Here is a 25,148-nt window from a genome sequence, read left to right on the forward strand (position 1 = left end):
CGAAGAAGTTGAGAAAGGTGGCAATAAATACTGATAAAGTTGAGGAATGCTCATCAAACACTTATTTGGAACATCCCACAGGTGTGCAGGCTAATTAGGAACAGGTGGGTGCCATGATTGGGTATAGCTACAGCTTCCTAAAAAATGCTCTGTCCTTCACAAGAAAAGATGGGGCAAGGTACACCCCTTTGTCCACAACTGCGTGAGCAAATAGTCAAACAGTTTAGGAACACCGTTTCTCAAAGTGCAATTGCAAGAAATTTAGGGATTTCAACATTTACGGTCCAAAATATCATCAAAAGATTCAGAGAATCTGGAGAAATCACTCCACATGGCCTGTAACCAACCTTGAATGACCGTGACCTTCGATCCCTCAGACGGCACTGTATCAAAAACTGACATCAATCTCTAAAGGATATCACCACATGGGCTCAGGAACACTTCATAAAACCACTGTCACTAAATACAGTTTGTTGCTACATCTGTAAGTGCAAGTTAAAGCTTTACTATGCAAAGTGAAATCCATTTATCAACAACATCCAGAAACGCCGCCGGCTTCTCTGGGCCCGAGATCATCTAAGATGGACTGATGCAAAGTGGAAAAGTGTTCTGGGGTCTGACGAGTCCACATTTCAAATTGTTTTTGGAAATATTCGACATCGTGTCATCCAGACCAAAGGGGAAGTGAACCAGACTGTTATCGACGCAAAGTTGAAAAGCCAGCATCAGTAATGGTATGGGGGTGCATTAGTGCCCAAGGCATGGGTAACTTACACATCTGTGAAGGCACCATTAATGCTGAAAGGTACATACAGGTTTTGGAACAACATATGCTGCCATCTAAGCGCCGTCTTTTTCATGGACACACCTGCTTATTTCAGCAAGACAATGCCAAGCCACATTCAGCAAGTGTCACGACAGCGTGGCTTCGGAAAAAAGAGTGCGGGTACTTTTCTGACCCGCCTTCAGTACAGACCTGTCTCCCATGGAAAATGTGTGGCGCATTATGAAGCATAAAATATGACAGCGGAGACCACGGACTGTTGAACGACTGAAGCTCCACATAAAACAAGAATGGGAAAGAATTCCACTTTCAAAGCTTCAACAATTAGTTTCCTCTGTTCCCAAACGTTTATTGAGTGTTGTTAAAAGAAAAGGTGATGTAACACAGTGGTGATCATGCCCTTTCCCAACTACTTTGGCACGTGTTGCAGCCATGAAATTCTAAGTTGATTATTATTTGCAAAAAGAAATAAAGTTTATGAGTTTGAACATCAAATATCTTGTATTTGTAGTGCATTCAATTGAATATGGGTTGAAAAGGATTCGCAAATCGTTGTATTCCGTTTATATTTACATCCAACACAATTTCCCTACTCATATGGAAACGGGGTTTGTAGATAATGATAGATGAAAGGTAAAAACAATAAATCAACGAGCTGCTATGATTTTGAATTATATTTTTAATTTTCCTGAGGGAACTCTCCTGAAGGAATCAATAAACTACTATCCATCCATCTAAACTTATTCAACCAAACCTAATTAGTTTTAGGTGCATGTGAATGTACCAAGTGTGTGTGTGTGTATATGACGGTGACGTTTGGTTTAGGGTTGGATATGAGTCCTGTGTTTAGAGGGCCCAGAATATGGTGCTACACCTCCGGGGGGAGGAGTTTAACTTTAATCACGATGAAACAAAGACAAGGAGGAGCTGATAATGACGACAATATTTTGGTAGCCAGCAACAGCTGCAGAGAGAGGGTCAGGAAGCTTCAAATCAACCACAATGCATCTCTGACACTCTCTGTCCGCGGAATGTTGTTCAAAGCATCGTAGCACTTCTGCGAGCCAACAAAAACATCAGATTCCTGGCAAAGGAATTATCTTTGAGCTGAAATGAAAGGTGGAACTTTTCCCTGTACTTCCATCCGCACCTCCTCTAACCTATCAGGACCTGCTGCAACGGAAAAAAAAACAGATCAACCTCACCCTCTTTTTTTTCCCCTTGTGGTTGGTCAAGCCCGGCTCTTGGTCGTTATCTGTTTGAAGTCATGTCCAAAGAAAACAGGACAATTTATAAATCATTATTAGGGATCAACCCTATTTTGTTCCTCTTGTGACAGAAAAAGGGGGGGGTGGGGGGGCATTGTGGAATTTCCGTTCAAATTAACATCCAATCCCAATCCTTTTGGAACGTACAGGATTTGGCAAGACAAATTCTACTAGAAAAAAAGCTAAGCCTACTGTGTGATGTCCCACAGGCTACTTGTCACTGTCCCCTCACAGATTCCCTCTCCCTCCTGTGGTGCAGAGCTCCAATAGTCCCCATGCATCACCCTTCGCAGGCTTCCCTATTGCCAGCATTCATTACCAGAGCAGCACCTCGGAGAGAAGAGATAGAGAGTGTACGCACCTGACCAGCGTGCCAGGGAATCTTAACAGTGACTACCGAGGTACAATAGCGTGAGACCAGAAAATTACTTTGTCGCTCCTCAGTTTATAAAAGGCCCCACATTTTCACCCAAATGTTGCCCCGGTTTCTGTTTCTGTTATTGTACGGCTAAATGTCGTGTGTAACACTGTGTATGTGTATAATTTTATGGAATCAAGTGCCCAAACAAAGCTGCCTTCATCTCCATCATTTATTCATTTTATTTGTCATTTATATGTACTTTGTATGTAAAATTATAAATATTTTCTATTAGGTGTGTTTTATCTAGAAATGTCTCGATCCCAATCATGGGATGAAATGAAGTAGAAGCTGGAACAAACACGTTGTCTCAGCGACGTTTTTTCGGGGAATTTTGGTTCACAATCATTATGAAAGACATGACTGTTGTAGTCTTTTTTACGCATTCTTTATCGTAAATGAACGTCAATAAAAGTCCGCTAACAGTGGAGCCAATGGGAGCTTCTCTATTCCAACCATAAAACCCAATTAAAAAAACATCCAAAAACCACTAACAAGCGGTAAAGCAGACCAACTATTTACAGCGGTGCTGTGTGCCAATTTTGACATGATAAAGTGGTCGGCTGCTTCCTTGTTTCCTTCCTCGTCAAGTTTTATTCTAAATCATAAATCATGCCTCTCACCTGGAAGAATGACGACGTGTTCCATCAAGTTGGTACACTTTGACAGCTAATTTAGACCCGGTAGTGTCGAGAACGGCATGAAAAGACGATTCGTTCCACCCCCATTTTCTTCGCGAGGATTATAAATAATCATTCCTCTTAACGGGACTATTAAAAGATTGTATAAGTTGGCATTGTAATGACAGCAGACCTTGTACAGTATGTGATGTTTTATAATGTTTGTTGGCTTTCATAAAGTCTGCAGGGATAAGCAGTAGAAAATTAATGGATGGATGAGTAGTAATCAGTGATAAAGAAAATGGTAAATGGGTCATACTTGTACAGCGCTTTCCTACCTTTAAGGTAATCAAAGCACTTTGATACTATTTCCACATTCACACACGGATGGCAAGGGCTGCCATGCAAAGACCCTAACCACGACCCATCAGGAGCAAGGGTGAAGTGTCTTGCTCAAGGTCATAACGGACGGGACTCGGATGGTGGAAGCCGGGGATCAAACCAAGAACCATGAGGTTTACCATGAATTGATTAACGTGTACCCCAACTTAAACAAATTAAAAAACGTATTCGGGTGTTACCATTCAGTGGTCAATTGTATGCAATATGTACTGTACGGTGCAATCTACTAATAAAAGTTTCAATCCATCAATCAAAAAAGGTTGTCGGCACAGTTTCTCCACATACCGAGCCAGACTTGTTGTTTACAACGATACAGTACATACCTTCAGCATGTATATAAAACATTAATTGAAGTGTTTGGATGTTTTTTAAGGGCTTTTAGGCAGAATAGAGCAGTTCTCACAGGCTCCATTGTAAGCACACCCATTTAATATTTAGAATGCAATAAAAAAACAGGCCTTGTCATGTCTTTCATAAGGATTGTGAACGATAGGCAAAATTCCCCAAAAAGTGGTGAACGGAGGCAATCAAAAATTTCAAGAAAAAAATAAGACAGGAAAATCTTAGCTGCCACACCTTGAAAATTAGTTTTTGTTTTTTTTGTTTTACATCAAAACAAATTAAAATAGTAGCCTCCAGAATAAGTCAAAAGTCTGACGTTATTTTTTACTTTTATTTCTAAACTTAAATGTTTTCTTATGCTTACAATCATCCCAATTCCAAAAGGTTTTACCTCCTGTTTAAACATGTTTGTCCCCGTGCTTCCCCAGACATACAACACTTCCTCAGTCTCCGCCAATCCGCTTTCAGGCACAGACGTTTTGTTTGCAATGCTTGGTAAAATAAACATGAAATCAAAACCACACAACATATAACATTACCACCAGCAGGTTGTTACAGTATGAATGGATATACAGCCTATTATTTGCACACTATTGACTAATGATGCACCGAAAATGTAGTCGTCCAAAAAAGACTTTGATCACCAAAAACAGCGCTGCCGAAACCGGATGTTGTGGTGACATAATCAAGACACACACGATTGTCTGGAGTGTAGTCAGCCTGCAATGCTGAAATGTGGATGTAACGTTAATATATCCCAGACATACGATCTACAAAATATGAAAATATTAAGAGGAGTGTGGCGGCTTTCAAGGAGAGAAAGTCCAACTGGAGCAGCAGCGCGAAGCAAGTGTGACATCATACCCGATGCAGCTTGCTTTCCGTCGGGGACAATGAGGGACAAAAATAGAGTTTCTATACACAAGTACATTCTATAATAGTACCAGAAAATATGTTAGATTTTTTTATTTTGTATAAAAAATAAATACTAAAAGTTTCTAGACACATGAACATTTCTCAACAAAGTAAATTGTACAATAAGCAGTAAAAAGTTTAAATATAGCAAAACTTTATACCAGCAATATAAAAACATAATAAAAACACAAATTTGTTTTCAAATGTATGTATATGTACATTTTCGAGCCTTTTAAAAAAAAGCATATCATCAGACTTCATGGCTGACTCGCATCGTGGTCACTCCGTGATCACGTACGACCCCCAGACACTTCTGGATATGGACATATCGGGCCGTTTTGGACTGATAGACGCGGGCGTGCTAAACATGCTAACTAGCATGGGAATACGTCGGCGGCTACATCCAGCGGCCTGTGAAGCAGGGGAGTCTAGTAGCAGCGGGGGCCGTCTACGGAGCAGACGCCAGCGGTGTGATCGGAAACGCGGATGCCGAGCGGGGCTAAAAACAAAGCAGAAGGCTAATCCCCACAGAACACCACTTCCCTCCACCCTGAAGACGGATTTAAATAAAGGATGCGAGACTACTGGTCTGGGTAAGGAGTCAGTTAAATTAGAACAAGTTTTTTCTGCTTTGAGTGTTTCAGAGTTGGACATGTGTTTTACTGAGGTGGCTAACTATGATGCGTGCAGTTTATCAAAGCAACAAACAAACAATCGGAAAATCCCCGTTACTGAGGAGGCTAACCATGATGCGTGCAGTTTATCGAAGCAACAATCAAACAATCGGAACATTCCCGTCGTATCAATTCCTAGATATGGTCGTAATTATACTGAATGCACTGGGCATAATAAACACAACATTATTAATATTGCTACTACGGATAATTTGATCAAAAATTCCCTAAAACAGCCCACTACCTATAATATAGGTTTTTTAAACATAAGATCATTGTCTCCCAAAACGTTGTTAGTTAATGATATCATCAGAGACAACAATCTTAACGTCATCGGTCTCAGTGAAACCTGGCTTAAACCAAATGACTTTTTTGCGCTAAATGAGGCATGTCCTCCTAACTTTACACATGCGCATATTGCCCGTCCGCTTAAAAGGGGTGGGGGGGTCGCACTAATATACAACGAAAACTTTAACCTTAGTCCTAACATAAATAATAAATATAAATCGTTTGAGGTGCTTACTATGAGGTCTGTCACACCGCTGCCTCTACACCTGGCTGTTATCTACCGCCCCCCAGGGCCCTGTTCGGACTTTATCAATGAATTCTCAGAGTTCGTTGCTGATCTAGTGACACACGCCGATAATATAATCATAATGGGGGACTTTAATATCCATATGAATACCACATCGGACCCACCGTGCGTAGCGCTCCAGACTATAATTGATAGCTGTGGTCTCACACAAATAATAAATGAACCCACGCATCGCAACGGTAATACGATAGACCTAGTGCTTGTCAGGGGTATCACCGCTTCCAAAGTTACGATACTCCCGTATACTAAAGTATTGTCCGATCATTACCTTATAAAATTCGAGGTTCAGACGCATGTTCGTCAAACTAATAATAATAATAACTGCTATAGCAGCCGCATCATTAATACGGCCTCAACGACAACTCTTGCTGACCTACTGCCCTCGGTAATGGCACCATTCCCAAAGTATGTGGGCTCTATTGATAACCTCACTAACAACTTTAACGACGCCCTGCGCGAAACCATTGATAACATAGCACCGCTAAAGTTAAAAAAGGCTCCAAAAAAGCGCACCCCGTGGTTTACAGAAGAAAGTAGAGCTCAGAAATTATTATGCAGAAAGCTGGAACGCAAATGGCGCACGACTAAACTTGAGGTGCACCATCAAGCATTTAGTGATGGTTTAATAACTTATAAACGCATGCTTACCTTAGCTAAAGCTAATTATTACTCAAATCTTATCCACCGTAATAAAAACGATCCTAAATTTTTGTTTAGTACGGTAGCATCGCTAACCCAACAAGGGACTCCTTCCAGTAGCTCCACCCACTCAGCTGATGACTTTATGCAATTCTTTAGTAAGAAAATTGAAGTCATTAGAAAGGAGATTAAAGACAATGCGTCCCAGCTACAACGGGGTTCTATTAACACTGACACGATTGTATATACGGCGGATACTGCCCTCCAAAATAGTTTCTCTCGTTTTGAGGAAATAACATTAGAGGAATTGTTACAACGTGTAAATGGAATAAAACAAACAACATGTTTACTTGACCCGCTTCCTGGGAAACTGATCAAGGAGCTCTTTGTATTATTAGCTCCATCAGTGCTAAATATTATAAACTTATCACTTTCCTCGGGCACTGTTCCCCTAGCATTCAAAAAAGCGGTTATTCATCCTCTTCTTAAAAGACCTAACCTCGATCCTGACCTCATGGTAAACTACCGACCGGTGTCTCACCTTCCCTTTATTTCAAAAATCCTCGAAAAAATTGTTGCGGAGCAGTTAAATGAACACTTAGCGTCTAACAATCTATGTGAAACATTTCAATCCGGTTTCAGGGCAAATCACTCGACGGAGACAGCCCTCGCAAAAATGACTAATGATCTATTGCTAACGATGGATTCTGATGCGTCATCTATGTTGCGGCTCCTCGATCTTAGCGCTGCTTTCGATACTGTCGATCATAATATTTTATTAGAACGTATCAAAACACGAATTGGTATGTCAGACTTAGCCCTGTCTTGGTTTAACTCTTATCTTACTGATAGGATGCAGTGTGTCTCCCATAACAATGTGACCTCGGACTACGTTAAGGTAACGTGTGGAGTTCCCCAGGGTTCGGTCCTTGGCCCTGCACTCTTCAGCATCTACATGCTGCCGCTAGGTGACGTCATACGCAAATACGGTGTTAGCTTTCACTGTTATGCTGATGACACCCAACTCTACATGCCCCTAAAGCTGACCAACACGCCGGATTGTAGTCAGCTGGAGGCGTGTCTTAATGAAATTAAACAATGGATGTCCGCTAACTTTTTGCAACTCAACGCCAAAAAAACGGAAATGCTGATTATCGGTCCTGCTAGACACCGAACTCTATTTAATAATACAACTCTAACATTTGACAACCAAACAATTAAACAAGGCGACACGGTAAAGAATCTGGGTATTATCTTCGACCCAACTCTCTCCTTTGAGGCACACATTAAAAGCGTTACTAAAACGGCCTTCTTTCATCTCCGTAATATCGCTAAAATTCGCTCCATTCTGTCCACTAAAGACGCTGAGATCATTATCCATGCGTTTGTTACGTCTCGCCTCGACTACTGTAACGTATTATTTTCGGGTCTCCCCATGTCTAGCATTAAAAGATTACAGTTGGTACAAAATGCGGCTGCTAGACTTTTGACAAGAACAAGAAAGTTTGATCACATTACGCCTGTACTGGCTCACCTGCACTGGCTTCCTGTGCACTTAAGATGTGACTTTAAGGTTTTACTACTTACGTATAAAATACTACACGGTCTAGCTCCATCCTATCTTGCCGATTGTATTGTACCATATGTCCCGGCAAGAAATCTGCGTTCAAAGGACTCCGGCTTGTTAGTGATTCCCAAAGCCCAAAAAAAGTCTGCGGGCTATAGAGCGTTTTCCGTTCGGGCTCCAGTACTCTGGAATGCCCTCCCGGTAACAGTTCGAGATGCCACCTCAGTAGAAGCATTTAAGTCTCACCTTAAAACTCATTTGTATACTGTAGCCTTTAAATAGACTCCCTTTTTAGACCAGTTGATCTGCTGTTTCTTTTCTTTTTCTTCTATGTCCCACTCTCCCCTGTGGAGGGGGTCCGGTCCGATCCGGTGGCCATGTACTGCTTGCCTGTGTATCGGCTGGGGACATCTCTGCGCTGCTGATCCGCCTCGACATCTATGCGCTGCTGATCCGCCTCCGCTTGGGATAGTTTCCTGCTGGCTCCGCTGTGAACGGGACTCTCGCTGCTGAGTTGGATCCGCTTTGGACTGGACTCTCGCGACTGTGTTGGATCCATTGTGGATTGAACTTTCACAGTATCATGTTAGACCCGCTCGACATCCATTGCTTTCCTCCTCTCTAAGGTTCTCATAGTCATTATTGTCACAGACGTCCCACTGGATCATTATTGTCACCGATGTCCCACTGGGTGTGAGTTTTCCTTGCCCTTATGTGGGCCTACCGAGGATGTCGTGGTGGTTTGTGCAGCCCTTTGAGACACTAGTGATTTAGGGCTATATAAGTAAACATTGATTGATTGATTGATCGTAGCGATGTATGCAAAATATATGACGATGCCATGATGACCACGCCCAAAACCGCACCCCTAACCACGCCCCCACCGCCACATGTATCTTGGCAATCTCGAAGAATCTTTGCAGTATATGGTAGGTACTACAGTGATTAGATTGATATCTTTTATTTTGTTTGTTTTTTGTTATTGGGGCGGCATAGCTCGGTTGGTAGAGTGGCCGTGCTAGCAACTTGAGGCTTGCAGGTTCGATTCCCGCTTCCGCCATCCTAGTCACTGTCGTTGTGTCCTTGAGCAAGGTACTTTACCCACCTGCTCCCAGTGCCATCCACACTGGTTTAAATGTAACTTAGATATTGGGTTTCACTATGTAAAGCACTTTGAGTCACGAGAGAAAAGCGCAATATAAATATAATTCACTTATTGTTTACACATTGAGGAAATACATCTCTGGATAGAAGAAGTCTATGAAGGGCAAAACACCAATGATTTAAATGGGAGCCAATTCTTTGCAATCGTTTGGTTATCATGCACTATTTACTTTATTGTGCTATGCAAATTCAAAATGTTATGAAATATTATACAAATGTTCACTCTAGTGTCTTGTTAAATACATCTTCAGTTCCATAATCTAATGTCAATGTACCAGATCGGAAGGCCCAAAAAATTTTTGATCGGAATCATAGGCCATAAATGTTTAACAGGACGCCCCTTGTTTTTTCTTAATATTTTGGGGTGTCTGGGAGAGATTCTTATAGGATAATTGCTTTTGGAATGCATTACTAACGAAAACCGAGGTACTAATGCACTGCAGGACAATACACAGACTTAACCTAAGTCTCTCCTCATATCAAATAATGTAATTATATTATCCATTCATGTGCATAGGTGCACGTACACTGAAGGTTCATATAATTTGGTGATGGAGCGTGTCCTTCTGAATGTTGCCGTTCAACCATGGCAACAACATGGAAGTGGAATAGAACCGGTAACCCCACATCAAATTTACGCTGTGATCTTCAAGGACGAGTCTGTGCAGTGCTTTTCATTCTCTCTCTCTCTCTCTCTCTCTCTCTCTCTCTCTCTCTCTCTCTCTCTCTCTCTCTCTCTCACACACACACACGAACGCACACAGTACACCTGAGCTTTGGATGCATGCGTGGGTTCTCCCAGCTTACATTTTCCTTCAACAACAGCTTAATCTAATCATTTAACATTTGGACATCAGCAGCCTTTTGACACAATGTGGAGGAACTGCTTACCTGATAAAGAAGGAGGTTGCTGTAGAAGAGGATGATGTATTGGCGATGGGGGCAGGGAGGCCTGATTGCATGGAGCGTCGGAGGTGACAGGGCATCAAGGTGCTGCTCTTGGTGGTGCTGGTGGTGGTTGTGCGCGTGAGCGGGCCCGCGGTGGTTGTGACATATCTGTTGGCCTCGCCCATCAAGCTCTGGGCCTGTTGGCATACAGACATTGAGAAAGGACCCAAATCTGCACCACCTCCTTCTTTCCACTCCATTTACTCCCCCCATGTGCTGATCTGTGCTACAGATGGACGGACAGATGCTGCAGCCAGTGTTGCTTAGCCGGAGTCAACAGCCTCCACAGCAAGAATAGTACCATTCAATGATTGCTTGAGGTGCCTCTGGCCTGTAGTCTACTGTAATTAAGTGATAACCTACATTATACTTCTAATGAAAGCACATGTAATTAGTTTGCACAGTTTTAGAGTAGGGGGTGTAAATAAATGACCAAACCACAGAACCACAGTCTAGCCCTCTGTACCTTTATCATTGGAATAATTAAACTCAGCTTTAATCAGGAATTTAAATGGACTATTCCTTAAAGAGATCTGGGCTACTTAGTGTTATATGTTAAGTTCACACTATAGCCATAAATGTGGGACAGTCCATAGCCCTCCCTCCTAGTGTATCCTCCTGAAATCCGCATTGTCTGCATATGCATTTGCATTTTGCGTTACAACGCTATTGTTTCCCAAGATTTTTAACTGACAAAAGATATAGACCAATACAAATATCCACTGGAAAGGATGCTGGGTCCCAGGAGGATATATATCACTCTCAGTACACTATTGAGAGATAGTTGGTTGGTTGTCTTTATGCACAGAATACTGGAAAAATATAAAACTTCAGGATGTTTTTTTTCCGCTATAACATATGCACACTTGCATTTATGCTACTAATTTACTTGAAGGAAAATGGACATTTTGGACATTCAAAGAGCACTGCAAAACAATAATGAACAAACAGCTGGTCTTATAATAAGTAAATATCAGACAATATCAAGACAGGGACACTATGTGTTTTATAGCAACACCTTTGAGTTGGGTGCAACATTTAGAATCATATGTGTCATATCTACACAATTCAAACCTTCTGCTCTACATTCTGGCCTTACTCCTCTGCCATTTGTCAACTCAAACTCACACCTACTATTTATACAGTGAGCCCTACATGTGAATGCTATATATCAGGATGTGAGGACATATTTACATTCTGATATTCACAGCACAGCTAATGCCCTGTCAAGTACTGATGCTTATTCCACTGAGACACAAAGTGAACATTTGTTTTGCCCCTTTTTCTTTTGTCAGAGCTCTGATATCCATCCATCTTATTCCGCTTATCCGAGGTCGGGTTGCGGGGACAGCAGCCTAAGCAGGGAAGCCCAGAATTTCCTCTCCCCAGCCACTTTGTCCAGCCCTTCTCGGGGGATACCGAGGCGTTCAGGGAGACATAGTCTTCCCAACGTGTCCTGGGTCTTCCCCGTGGCCTCTCACCGGTCGGACATGCCCTAAACACCTACCTAGGGAGCCATTCGGGTGGCATTGTGACCAGATGCCCGAACCACCTCATCTGGCTCCTCTCAATTTGAAGGAGTAAAGCCTTTACTTTGAGCTCCTCCCAGATGGCAGAGCTTCTCACCCTATCTCTATACAATGAATTGATTTACGTGGACCTCGACTTAAACAAGTCGAAAAACTTATCCGGGTGTTACCATTTAGTGGTCAATTGTACGGAATATGTACTGAACTGTGCAATCAACGAATAAAAGTTTCAATCAATCAAAAAACTCTAAGGTAGAGCCCCAAAACCGAGCGGAGGAAACTCATTTCGGCCGCTTGTTCCTGTGATCTTGTCCTTTCGGTCATGACCCAAAGCTCATGACCATAGGTGAGGATGGGAACGTAGATCGACCGGTAAATTGAGAGCTTTGCCTTCCAGCTCAGCTCCTTTTTTTACCACAACGGATGGATACAGCGTCCGCATTCCTGAAGACGCTGCACTGATCCGCCTGTCAATCTCACGATCCACTCTTCCCTCACTTGTGAACAAGACTCTGAGGTACTTGAACTCCTCCACTTGGGGCAGGGTCTCCTCCCCAACCCGGAGATGGCACTTCACCCTTTTCTGGGCGAGAATCACGGACTCGGACGAGGAGGTGCTGATTCTCATCCCATTCGCTTCACACTCGGCTGCGAACCGATCCAGTGAAAGCTGAAGATCCTGGCCAGATGAAGCCATCAGGACCGCATCATCTGCAAAAAGATGAGACTTAATCCTGCAGCCACCAAACCGGACCCCCTCAACGCCCTGACTGCGCCTAGAAATTTTGTCGAGCCTTGGCGGAGTCCCACCCCTCATTGGAAACGTGTCCGACTTACTGCCAGCAATGCGGACCAAGCACTGACACTGATCGTACAGGGAGCGGACTGCCACAATCAGACAGTCTGGTAACCCATACTCTCCAAGCATTCCCCAAAGGACTTCCCGAGGAACACGGTTGAATGCCCTCTCCAAGTCCACAAAGCACATGTAGACTGGTTGGGCAAACTCCCATGCACCCTCAAGGACCCTGCCGAGAATATAGAGCTGGTCCACAGTTCCACGGCCAGGACGAAAACCACACTGTTCCTCCTAAATCCGAGGTTCAACTATCCGGCGTAGCCTCCTTTCCAGTACACCTGAATAGACCTTACCAGGAAGGCTGAGGAGTGCGATCCCACGATAGTTGGAACACACCCTCCGGTCCCCTTCTTAAAGAGAGGGATCACCACCCCGGTCTGCCAATCCAGAGGTACCGCCCCCGATGTCCACGCGATGCTGCAGAGTCTTGTCAACCAAAACAGCCCCACAGCATCCAGAGCCTTAAGGAAGTCCGGGCGGATTTCATCCACCCCTGGGGCCTTGCCACTGAGGAGCTTTTTAACTACTAGTTGATCGTTAGCCCCAGAAATAGGAGAGCCCACCACAGATTCTAAAGGCACTGCTTCTTCATAGGAAGAAGTGTTAGTGGGACTGAGGAGGTCTTCGAAGTATTCCCTCCACCAATCCATGACATCCACAGTCGAGGTAAGCAGGACACAATCCCCACCATACATAGTGTTGACAGTGCACTGCTTCTCCTTTCTGAGGCGGCGGATGGTGGTCCAGAATCGCTTCGAAGCCATCCGAAAGGCGTTTTCCATGGCTTCCCCGAACTTCTCTCATATCCGAGTTTTTGCCTCCGCGACCGCTGAAGGCGCACACCACTTGGTCTGTCGGTACCTGTCTGCTGCCTCCGGAGTCCCATGAGCCAAAAGAACCCGATAGGACTCTTTCTTCAGCTTGACGGCATTCCTCACTGTTGGTGTCCACTAGCGGGTTCTAAGATTACCGCCACAGCAGGCACCAACCACCTTGCGGCCACAGCTCCAATCGGCCGCAACAACAATAGAGGTGCGGAACATGGTCAACTCAGACTCGATGTCCAGCACCTGCCTCGTGACATGTTCAAAGTTCTTCCGGAGGTGGGAATTGAAACTCCCTCTGACAGGAGACTCTGCTTGACGTTCCCAGCAGACCCTCACAATGCGTTCAGGCCTGCCAGTTCTGTCCGGCATCCCCCCCCCCCCACCATCGCAGCCAACTCACCACCGGGTAGTTATTGGTAGAAATCTCTGCCCCTCTCTTCACCCGAGTGTCCAAAACATGAGGCCGCAAATCCGATGACACAACTACAAAGTCGATCATGGAACTGCGGCCTAGGGTGTCCTGGTGCCAAGTGCACATATGGACACCCTTATGTTTGAACATGGTGTTTGTTATGGACAATCTGTGACGAGCACAGAAGTCCATAAACAAAACACCACTCGGTTTCAGATCCGGGCGGCTATTCTTTCCAATCACGCCTCTCCAGGTTTCACTATCGATCCCAACATGTGCGTTGAAGTCCCCCAGTAGGACAAGCTCTGATATACAAAACACAAATCAGTGGAAATTGCTCTATGAGTGCAAGAAAAGCTCTAAGTCCTTGGGCAGAACAGAAGAGCAGGGACTGAACCACACAGATTACAGTCAAAACATGTCCATTCACTGAATTTCTCAAATAGTTTGGCTCTAAATAAGCATCCAAAAACTCATGGAAACACTTTAATCTGATCGTGTTCAGTTTTTGAAAAATCGGATTAACACACCTAGATTATGCGGTTGAAAACCCGATTTTTCGAGTGGGCGTGTGCTTTGTATCGCGCATACACCAGTCTCAACATGCGGGATATAACCCGGAAGCAGATGCCACACAATAAAAACATAGCAATAATTGTAATGTAGAGGAGATGGTTTATTTGCTTGGAAAACGAATGGAGAATGTAAACTTAATTCGAACTCCTGAAAGAAATTCAAATGAGATGGAAGAGAAGCAGATATACAGGGTTTTTACTACAAGGCAAACAATAAAGCAGTGAACGTTCACCATGCGCTGCACATTCCTAACTTTTGAGCATTTAGATATCTATTTTTGATATCTCAAAGCTTCATCACTGAGGTTTTTGTGAAGCTGCAGAATTTAAGCTTGCTATTGCATCAAGGAAAAGGCAAATGAGCCATCAACAGCTCTCCACGCAAATAGCAGAACAAAATGCTGGTAAGAAGCTCGGGTCGTGCCAGAGAAATAGGTCCATTACACTTTGGCACGAAAAGAGCTCAACACTTCACATTCAGCCACACAGGAAGCTGAACTGCAAGTTCCCATTTAATGTTTCACAGATTGAGCCTATTAGGTATGAGTTTTAAAAATCATCAGGCCAAAATTTCTGGAGCACACAGGGACAGCTGGTTACAAGTTGAGTGCATCAGAGTGCCTATTAGAGGATATTCCCCTTGGTGGTGAGAATGAGGACTTAAGCCCTTCAGCCAAGCTGCTCACTGCAGCCTTGGACCCAAACTGGCTCCAGTTTGTGGATGAGAAGTACAATCTATCCCCACGTCACGTAATTAGGCTGTGTCGGTGCAGCCTTTTGCACCAGGAGTCAGTAATGAGCTGGCCTTCCACCCTTTAACCCCCAGCTCTGTCTGATCTTTTTTTTTTTTTGGTCACAGAAAGCAAGGACGGCGATCGATGGGGGGCGAGGAGCGAAAGCTGGGGAGATTTGGACATAATGGAAAAGGAAAGGTGTGCAAAAGGGTGGCAGCAAGGAAGCTAAGTAACAGAAAATACTTCTTGGAGTTAAGCGTGAAGCAAGCAGGGTTGGCTGGCGAGGCTGCAGTCTCTTGTGACCTTCGATCTCACTGGTTAACAGGCGATCACTGGCCAAGTGAAAGAGGTCTAGTTAATCTGGCCGGTCACGCTACATTGCTCTGTGGGGCTAATGGAAACGAATGGAGGTGAGACTCTCAAACACAGATGAGAAATGTGGTGGAAAAGTAAAGTAAAACTGCTCAAGACACTAAATCTTCCAACTAAAAAGAGAGTAATTGCAGTTTCTTTGCTTGTCAGGACTGTAAAGGGAATCCTTCTTGTTCTGTTATCTTTAGTTCGTGGCCCACTGCCATGCAAGCCCAGCTGCATCACAACATAGCAGCAGCCAGAATCCTCCTTTGGGCTTCAAATAGGTGGCAGTGGCACCAAGCGAGCCGTGAGCCAATAACAGAATGAGTCACAAGCACTTAATCTTTGTAAATGAGCAGTAAAAAAATTGTTATGATACGAGGAATAACTTGGTTAACTGTTTTTTTCTCTTCATTGGGTGAGGGTTTTAGGCGAATGTGATCCTGCTGGCTTAAAAATTGTATTACTGGGCTTCTATTCAAGGTAGTCAACTTTTTAGGAGTCCACCAATTCAAGAAGCACCCAGATAGTTTCAATGCCAAAGACCACATCAATTATACCAGACATAAGGAGAATTGGGAATAGCAATGGATCCAAAGAGGTCTCAGTGTTGGAGTGCTCCCGGCGCCCCTAGCTTAGACACACACACACACAAACACACACACACACACACACACACACACACAAACCTCTGTGTAATACCCACAGTCAGTCAGCCTTTGCTTCTTTGTCGGCACAACACTGCATGCTCTCCTCACAAAAGAAGCCAAGTGGGAATCGTGAATTAAAACTTTTGCCTTTGGCGCAAGCAGTAGACCACTGTGGCTTTTTGTCATTCTGAAAGATCTGGTTTTAATGAACGAGAGACACAAGGGGAACGTCTTGCTTGTGTTTGGGACCTCCATGAAACCCCTACATCCTAACCTTCAAGTGTCTTTCACATACACAACATTAACCATTTAGCGTGAGGGAAAAATAGAGCCATGTTCTTAATGTACACACATGTGATTACAAGATTCATTTTTTAAAAATCTGACAATCAACGTTTTGACTAAGTTATGCTGTATATCGATCAGATCTGGTCCGTCCGCACACAATTGGTTGATCATTAAGGAAGAATGAACCTAAAAGCCAACATAACACTGCTCGGTGTGTGTTCGAAAGAAAAATAGGTTTAAAAAAGTGATCCTTGCTCATTAATGTGATACAACAGAAGGGTCTCTTGACACATCAAAGATCTGCTTCTTTAGTTTGAGTGCAGACTCAGCCACTACGTTTCCATGCACTAAATTAGTCTGATTTCTCAAATAGTTAATTTTTTTGTATTTTCCCACCTACATGTAAAGTCCCAGTGCACTCTCTCTTATGTGAATATTAGTCATACGCCATTGCACCTCCCTTACACTAAAGGCACTTATTTCCTTTTAGCACATATTAATTAATTGCCATTCCAGTTGAGCTATGACATCAAACTAGGCATTCCAGATACTTACAACTTGTTTTAAGTGATGTCCGCTGTAGTATTAGCACAGATTACAAATGTTACGTTTTTAAAAGCTATGCTGATGTTAATTAGCAGACAGCATCAAGAAATTATCTTGGATTGCGCAACAAACATGACGCTACTACCAAGAAATTACTGGAGCGGATGCAGGTCCGAAGCAAAGAAAAACAAACGAAATAGTTTTTTCTAAGGAAATTTCAGATGGAGATTATGGAAACAGGCCCTGCAATGAGGTAGCGACTTGTCCAGGGTGTATCCTGCCTTCCGCCCGATTGTAGCTGAGATAGGCGCCAGCACCCCCCGCGACCCCAAAAGGGAATAAGCGGTAGAAAATGGATGGATGAATGGATTATGGAAACAAATATTTAATGTCTCAGATTTCATTCAAATGGCTCTGTGAATTGATAGATGGAGTTCTAAATCGAAGGAAAAGACCATTTGTGCCCCAAATGATACTGTTCCAGAGGAAGTTTGCTATTGTTCTGGAATATCTTGCCAGTTGTCTGGAATACCGTTATTGTCAATCAGTTCGGAGTGCACAAATGCAGTCAGTGTGCAAAGTGTACGCTTTATAATTTGCCTTTATATACCTGCTTCATTCTCATTCATTTCATTCATAATTTGTTCGAGAGTCCGAATTAAGCATTTCCTTAGCTACCTTCTAAAATGATTATTATTTTTTTTCTTTCTACCATCGAGGCATTTCAAAATGTTTTGTTGTTTTAATTTGTGAAGCAAATAAAAAGTCTCCTTTTCACGAGAATTGTTGTTTTTATTCAAAGGTATCTGCTTCAGAGTTGCACCTTGCGCGGTGGGACTTGCGCATGCGCGACATAAAGAGTCCTTTGTGGCCATGCACACCTCCTCGAGAGAGCTGGCTTTCAATCACACAATAGAGGTGTGTTAGTCCAACTTTTCAAAAACCGAACACAATCCGGACTAAGGTGTTTCAATGGACTGTAGGAGGCGTACTTATAGCCAAACCATTTGAGGAATCGGACTAATTTAGTGCATGGACACGAACTGACTGTTTCGTATACATTCACAAAGGTAAAGGCAACCCGAGGGTCCCTGGTTCAATCCCCACCTAGTACCAACCTCGTCACGTCCGTTGTGTCCTGAGCAAGACACTTCACCCTTTCTCCTGATGGGTGCTGGTGAGCGCCTTGCATGGCAGCTCTCTCCATCAGTGTGTGAATGTGTGTGTGAATGGGTGAATGTGGAAGTAATGTCTAAGCCCTTTGAGTACCTTGAAGGTAGAAAAGTGTTATACAAGTACAACCCATTTATCATTTATCCTTTAATGCTTTACATCTTTTTGGATAAATTGCAATTGGCAGAGTAGATTTAATGCAACATATTTCTTGAGTATTTTGGTGAAGAAGAAACACTAATCTTACATTGAGTTTCTATCCGATTGCTACCTTTATTTATATATCATCATTATGTTTCGTCATAAAATATTGATTACTGCTCGCAAAGACATACTTGTTTGGTTCGATAGAGAGACTTCTTCAAGCGAGCAAGGTCAAATGACTCTGTTTATCTATCCAACGTAGGCACAAGTGATGTTTGACTCCATTTCACCAATCAAACAGAGCCTGGCAGTCATATGACCTGACTCAAATTACACACTGTAAATTAGTACATGCCTTCAGATAAGGCAGCATAATTCTTCAATGTTTACTTGTAATCCATCCATCCATCCATCCATTTTCTACCGCTTATTCCCTTCAGGGTCGTGGGGGGCGCTGGAGCCTGTCCCAACTACAATCGTGCAGAAGGTGGCGTACACCCTGGACAAATCACCACCTCATCACAGGGCCAACACAGATAGACAGTCAACATTCACACTCACATTTACACACTAGGGCCAATTTAGTGTTGCCAATCAACCTATCCCCAGGTGCTTGTCTTTGGGGGTGGGAGGAAGCCCGAGTACCCGGAGGAAACTCACGCAGTCACGGGGAGGACATGCAAACTCCACACGGAAAGATCTTGAGCGCAGGATCGAACCCAGGACCTTCGTATTGTGAGGCAGACGCACTAACCCCTGGCGCACCGTGCTGCCCTGTTTACTTATAAACTAGGAAAAACATGTATATCATGTGCTGGAGCTGTTGTTTTATTTTTTATGTGGTGTTCTTGTCATGTATTATTGCCTTAATATTGTACATATGTTAAAGCATTGTTGAAATTTTAGAGCCTTATGTTAGAAGAAATGTTCACATTTCAACCAACAAGAATTCCGCTTCTCTGGAGAGAAAACATGTTGTGGTAAGTTGTAGATGTTTTTAGGTTTTAACTGCACATATGCTAACATTAGCCTTGTTATGATGTCATAAGTGATTAGAAAATGTGCATCTTTTGTAGTACATGGGGACGGCGTGGCGAAGTTGGTAGAGTGGCTGTGCCAGCAATCAGAGGGTTACTGGTTCAATCCCCACCTTCTACCATCCTAGTCACGTCCGTTGTGTCCTTGGGCAAGACACTTCACCCCTTGCTCCTGATGGGTCCTGGTGAGCGCCTTGCATGGCAGCTCCCTCCATCAGTGTGTGAATGTGTGTGTGAATGGGCGAATGTGGAAATACTGTCAAAGCGCTTTGGGCTCCTTAAAAGGGGTAAAAAAGCGCTATACAAGTACAACTAATTTACCATTACTCTCTCTCTCTCTGTACCACACTCAATCTCTCTCTATCTATCTAGTGTATCTCTCTATCGCTCCCTTTCACCAACTATGGTTGTACTGCAAGTACAATTTAAAAAATAGCTTCTAAATAAATCAGAAGTTACTTACCAGTTACTCAGTACTAAAGTAATAGTTTTACTGAATACTTACTTACGTTTGCTCAAGTCAATTGTTTTACTATTATTTAGGTCAGAAAAATTTAAGCATGTGGGGGCCATTTTAATATTTTTCATTTTCAAACCATAACAAAATATATGGATTTTTTTTTTTAATCCTTAGGGATCCTGGGGAGCATAGAGGGTCTCAGTCACTAAAATGTTAAAAGTAAGTCAAATTATTATGATTATTTTTTATTTAATGCTTACAGTAAATCTCTATATCAACTTGAGGTTGATACAAAGTAAAGGTTTTATGCCTTTTCTGTCAAGGACAACTTTCTTTTTTAAAGTAAAACTGAAATATGTAGTATTTAGATGGATAGATAGATAGATAGATAGATAGATAGATAGATAGATAGATAGATAGATAGATAGATAGATAGATAGATGGACAGACGGACAGACAGACAGACAGACAGACAGACAGATAGATAGATAGATAGATAGATAGATAGATAGATAGATAGATAGATAGATAGATAGATAGATAGATAGATAGATAGATAGATAGATGGATAGTACTTTATTGATTCCTTCAGGAGAGTTCCTTTACTTAGCAATTAAATCCCTCAAAGATCAATAATGCAGGACACCATTGATTTTAACTATTTAATAGTTTTGAGTAATCACAGTGAAAAGTTAAATAAAATCCTACTAAATATATTTGAGATCTGAAAGGTTCCCCACTCATAAAGTGATACATTTTTATTAGTTTTTTTTTTTACTTTTAACACATACATTTCAAGATCAACTTCCGATATATCTGTCGATTTTAAGTTTGAACTATTATTTTGTTTGTTTGATGCTCATTTGTCAAAACTTTGATGTATTATATGGCAACCACACAACATATGCAATATTTTTTCCACATAAAACATTTTAAAGTGATAATTTTTAAATAATAATTAATTATAACGTACATTTTTTTGTCGTTTTTTTAAAATAAAATAAAAACAAAAGAAAAAAGAAAACTGCCTGCATGGCAGCATTGTGTCAACATTGCCACTTTTTCCTCATTAGATTTCACCTCATTCCACTTTTTTTTGTAAATGTTTTATACATTTTTGTAATGCTATCAATTTTGCAATCTTTGCAGAATGTGTGGCGGGCCGGCAAACGATTAGCTTCGGGCCGCAAATGGCCCCTGGGCCGCACTTTGGAAACCCCTGATTTAAGTCGTATTACCCTAAATAACAATACATTCATTTCTTCCAGATTATTTTTGACAGCCATAAAAACATTTCAATTGCCACTTCCTGTTTTTTCTTGTGTAGTTTTTGAGCAGTGGAGAAGTCATTGTCGATTTGACTTTTCTAATGTTTTAAGATATACTTTATGTTTAAAGCAATAATGGCTTCTCCTAAATGTGTCTGATGTATGACTAATGTTTTCATATCATTACAAACAGAAAGACAGGTGTGTTTGGTTCATGAATAGCATCTAACTGATGCGTTGACGACGCATTGTGGATGCACGTTGTCACCCCAAGGATGCACGAGGACCAAGAAAGGCAGGAGTTGCAGGTAAGATTTGATTTAATACAAAAATAAAATAACACTGATACAAAATGACAAAGAAAAGGCGTGCCGAACGCACGGTGAGCTAAGCTAAAACTTAGCAGGGGTCAAAGAGTCCGAAACAAGCGTGCCAAACGCACGAAAAGCTAAGACGAGACTTAGCACTAGTAAAGATAATAAAGAAATACCAACGTGTATGTTGCATGTAGCAAACAAACCATCCAGGATGAACAAAGGTAGCAGGCAGGTATAAATAATTCCGTGAACAATTACTAACAGGTGTGCGTAGAAACAAGGGCAGGTGGGACCAATGTGAAACCAAGGTAACCAGACAAAACAAGGAAGTACACAAACTAGGGAACGGAAGAGCCCAAAATCATCACACTAACAGCTTAACGAATTCGGTATTATGGCTAACCTGCACACTTGGATTTAGGACTACAGTTTACAATTTATGATGTATTCAAATACATTGCTGCAATTTTTTGTATTAATTTCAGTTAAGATGCAGATACTTTGGTTATTCCATTAGCTGACAGAATAATAAGATATTGTAAGCTTACTCCACTATATGATTTGCCTGAGTGACTGGACAGGACATATTAAAAAAAAAACAACTAAACAACTTTTTTTTTTAATCACATGTTTTTAATCGCTTAAGAATCCTAAAATTCCAAAATCAATTTTTCGACCCTCCTAGAGAATAATATCCCTTATGCTGCGTTCGTTATAATGTCCATGACCAATTAAACCAATGACCCGATTATGTCTTATCCCTCACCCAGCGCCCTCATGGTAATGCAGTTCTGTGGGAAACACAGAGTTATGATGATGCTGTGGTGAAATGGAAATGGCCTTGAGGAGGACGCTGGTAGATTAGTGTTGCCATGACCTCTGACCTAAAAACACAGCGACTCCTTGACTACTGAGGAATGGAAGGCCAACCCGGGGCTTCATCTTTTATAATGGTTATTATCCAAGAGTCACTTAAGTTATGTTATAATCCTATCAGAAACAACTGTTACCTATAATATAATACTTTGAGGTTAATTATCTTTTTTTGTCCATGCACATGATCTCATGGTCTCAATGTACTGTAAATACAGAACATTGTTTTTGTGTTGTCTACCGCCCAGGAATTAAAGACAGGTTTACTGTCAAAGCATTTTAAAATATAAAAGGTCCTAGTAGCTTAAAAATGATGAAAGGAAGTGAAATACTTCAAAAGTTTGAAAAAGTACGTACTGGTTTAGGTTGAGGAATGAAGTTGTTTACCCTCGAGATGCTCCACATGCCTTCCAGGTACTGCTGGGCTTGGATGGTGACAGAGCTCAAGGATCCAGTGATCTGCCCTCCTGCCACTGTCACCTGGACGCTGGTCTTCGGACCTGATGAAGCCGAGGGGTACTGGGACCAGCATGGGCCCCTGTGCTGCTCCCCCAAGGGTAGGAGTGAGTGTGCTTGGCTTTTGGATAGTTGTTTGGCATTGACGCCGGACGGCGCCGCAGCGAATCTTGTGGGCTGTGGTAAAAAGGAAGAGGCTGGCAGGGCCGGCATGTCTGGGCCGAGAGCGGGAGCATGGAGAGTCTGCAGTGCCTCCTGCCTCAGTTTGTGGAGAGGCGTGAAGCACACCTGGCAGCAGCTGACAGCGCCTTCCTTGCTCCCGGATGTGTGGAGCTGCTCGAATAAGAACGTTGCATATCCCGTGTCCTGCAGGACAAAAGAAACACACATGAAAGGGTCCCTGTAACTCTTTGCACAAAATGTCCACACACAAAAATGTTGTTCATGTTTTTTGGTCACGGTAGTGGTTTGTTAGCGGTTTAATCACATGTTGGTTCAGACTGAGACGCTCTGTCTACATGCAAGCACATTGTTGATCAGACATGTGTTCATTGCAGTGTGTATTCTGCGGAGCCAATCAAGACTGACAAAACAAGCCGAACCATATGAGACGGCTCCAGAAGAAGGCTCTGGTAGATTAGTAGAAGATCCAACAGAGACAATCCTCATTAAAATTCTGGGGAAATCTATCTGTATTTATTTTGGCAGCTTTATGAGGAAAAATTGCTATTTTGGAGATGGTGTCCAGTGAAGTTTAGTCCTTTCTCCTAATTGCCAGGAGAGTTCCCTCGGGTGTTCCTCTCTGCAGGACAGGAACGCTGAAGAAAAGCAACAGCTGAAGCGACTCTGGCACCCAAAGGTATACAATTTACATATGATAAGTGTCTCAGCATGAAAACAGATGATATGCCAGCAAATGTGAAAATAACTATCTCCTGCAGGAAGCTGGAGGCACACCAAGCTGTCAGCCAACTATTCAAATTATACGTGAACATTCATTTTGGGGCAAATAAACACACAAACACACAGGCAGGCATATATTTGAGAGTCTCATAAGAGGCATAAAGGGGCTGTGGCCCAGTGGAGTCATGGTCTAAGACGGGAGCCCACAGCCCAAACATAAATGTTTATGAGGCCTTTGCTTTGTGGACCCTCAGAGGTGATCAGGAGGAGTAAGGAGGAAACAATAATCCACTGCTCTAATGTAGTGCCACTTAATACATCAAGCTCCGTAGACACATAATACATCGCACCCAAAAGGCACTAAAAAGAGCAGCTGAGGGAATCTCAGCCTCCTTCTAATAAAACATTTGCAGTTTAAATAAACAATATGTAGCCTTACAGTGTAGCCTGAGATATTAGTACAACCTCTGCCTTAAAGCGTTATTAATGCAGGCAGCCAAGCATTGTACTGTGACTGGGTTGCCTGCTAACTGATGATTTACTCTACTGGCTACCTGCTTTCAGCTTTAGCAGGTGGGGGCAGATTCCAAGCACAACTCAGAAACCGGACATACAAACCCCATAAATCCAAACTGCAAACGACAAACAGAGCTCGTGGCCAGCTGGGTGACAGATTTAGTGTAATATGGAATCAAGAGACAAAGTATATCTCACTGGGTTGGATCAGGGTAGGTTGCTGTCTTTATTAACACTGTCAGCCACTGTGGTGAGTTTGTGGAACATGAGGGAAATTGCTGGATAAAACTAAGGAAAACAGCACATACTGCCCTTTGGCTTGATGTACATTGCCTTTCCCGGGCAGGAAATTGAAGGTGAGTCAAAACCGGTTAACTCCTTCTATCCATCCACTCTCGCCCTTTTACCCTTCGGCAACCCCTTACCCACCTCGGGGCACCGGTAGATGGAATAGATCAATCCCGCTGCCGCTCTCCATGCATTGTTAAGTGTTGATTTAGGGGAGCTAATAAAAAGACACACAAAGCTCAGCCCATCTGCTATTCAGTTAGGTTTCGAGAGCTAAGAGAGCAGGCTGTTCCTGTAAAACAGTCTGCAAGCTCTATGCCCAGCAGAGTTAACGCAGGGTCACGGCCACAAAGCTTGTGGGGATGATGGCGCTGATGATGGCAAATGATTAGGGAATTAAGAAAGTGAAGGACACACTGTCACTTAAATAAGGTCGGCAGATGATCACACAATCTTTGCTTTTGAGACAATAAACATAAGTGATAACAAGTGATGTATGATTGACAGGTGCAAGTGAGCATAAAGAGCATCATAGAGAAGCCCATATACACAAGCCATGTGTTCAAAGCATTCCTGCTCGTGAGGAGGTTCTACCTCAGGGAT

The 25,148-nt window shown here is 42.6% G+C and overlaps 1 protein-coding gene across 4 annotated transcripts in view; it reads right to left on the reverse strand.

Annotated features, from left to right (window-relative positions):
* Positions 1-25,148, reverse strand: part of kif26ab (kinesin family member 26Ab) — a 165,121-nt gene that overhangs the window by 60,550 nt on the left and 79,423 nt on the right. For 3 of the 4 annotated variants that reach the window (XM_061895269.1, XM_061895271.1, XM_061895272.1), the window contains 2 exons: positions 22,740-23,204; positions 10,280-10,473 (listed from right to left, as the gene is read on the reverse strand). In XM_061895269.1, coding sequence (XP_061751253.1) covers positions 10,280-10,473; positions 22,740-23,204 — 659 coding nt within the window. The remainder of the gene's footprint in view (positions 1-10,279; positions 10,474-22,739; positions 23,205-25,148) is intronic. The other variant, XM_061895270.1, reaches the window with a different exon arrangement.

The sequence above is a fragment of the Nerophis ophidion genome, linkage group LG03, assembly GCF_033978795.1.
Source record: "Nerophis ophidion isolate RoL-2023_Sa linkage group LG03, RoL_Noph_v1.0, whole genome shotgun sequence".
Lineage (NCBI taxonomy): Eukaryota > Metazoa > Chordata > Actinopteri > Syngnathiformes > Syngnathidae > Nerophis > Nerophis ophidion.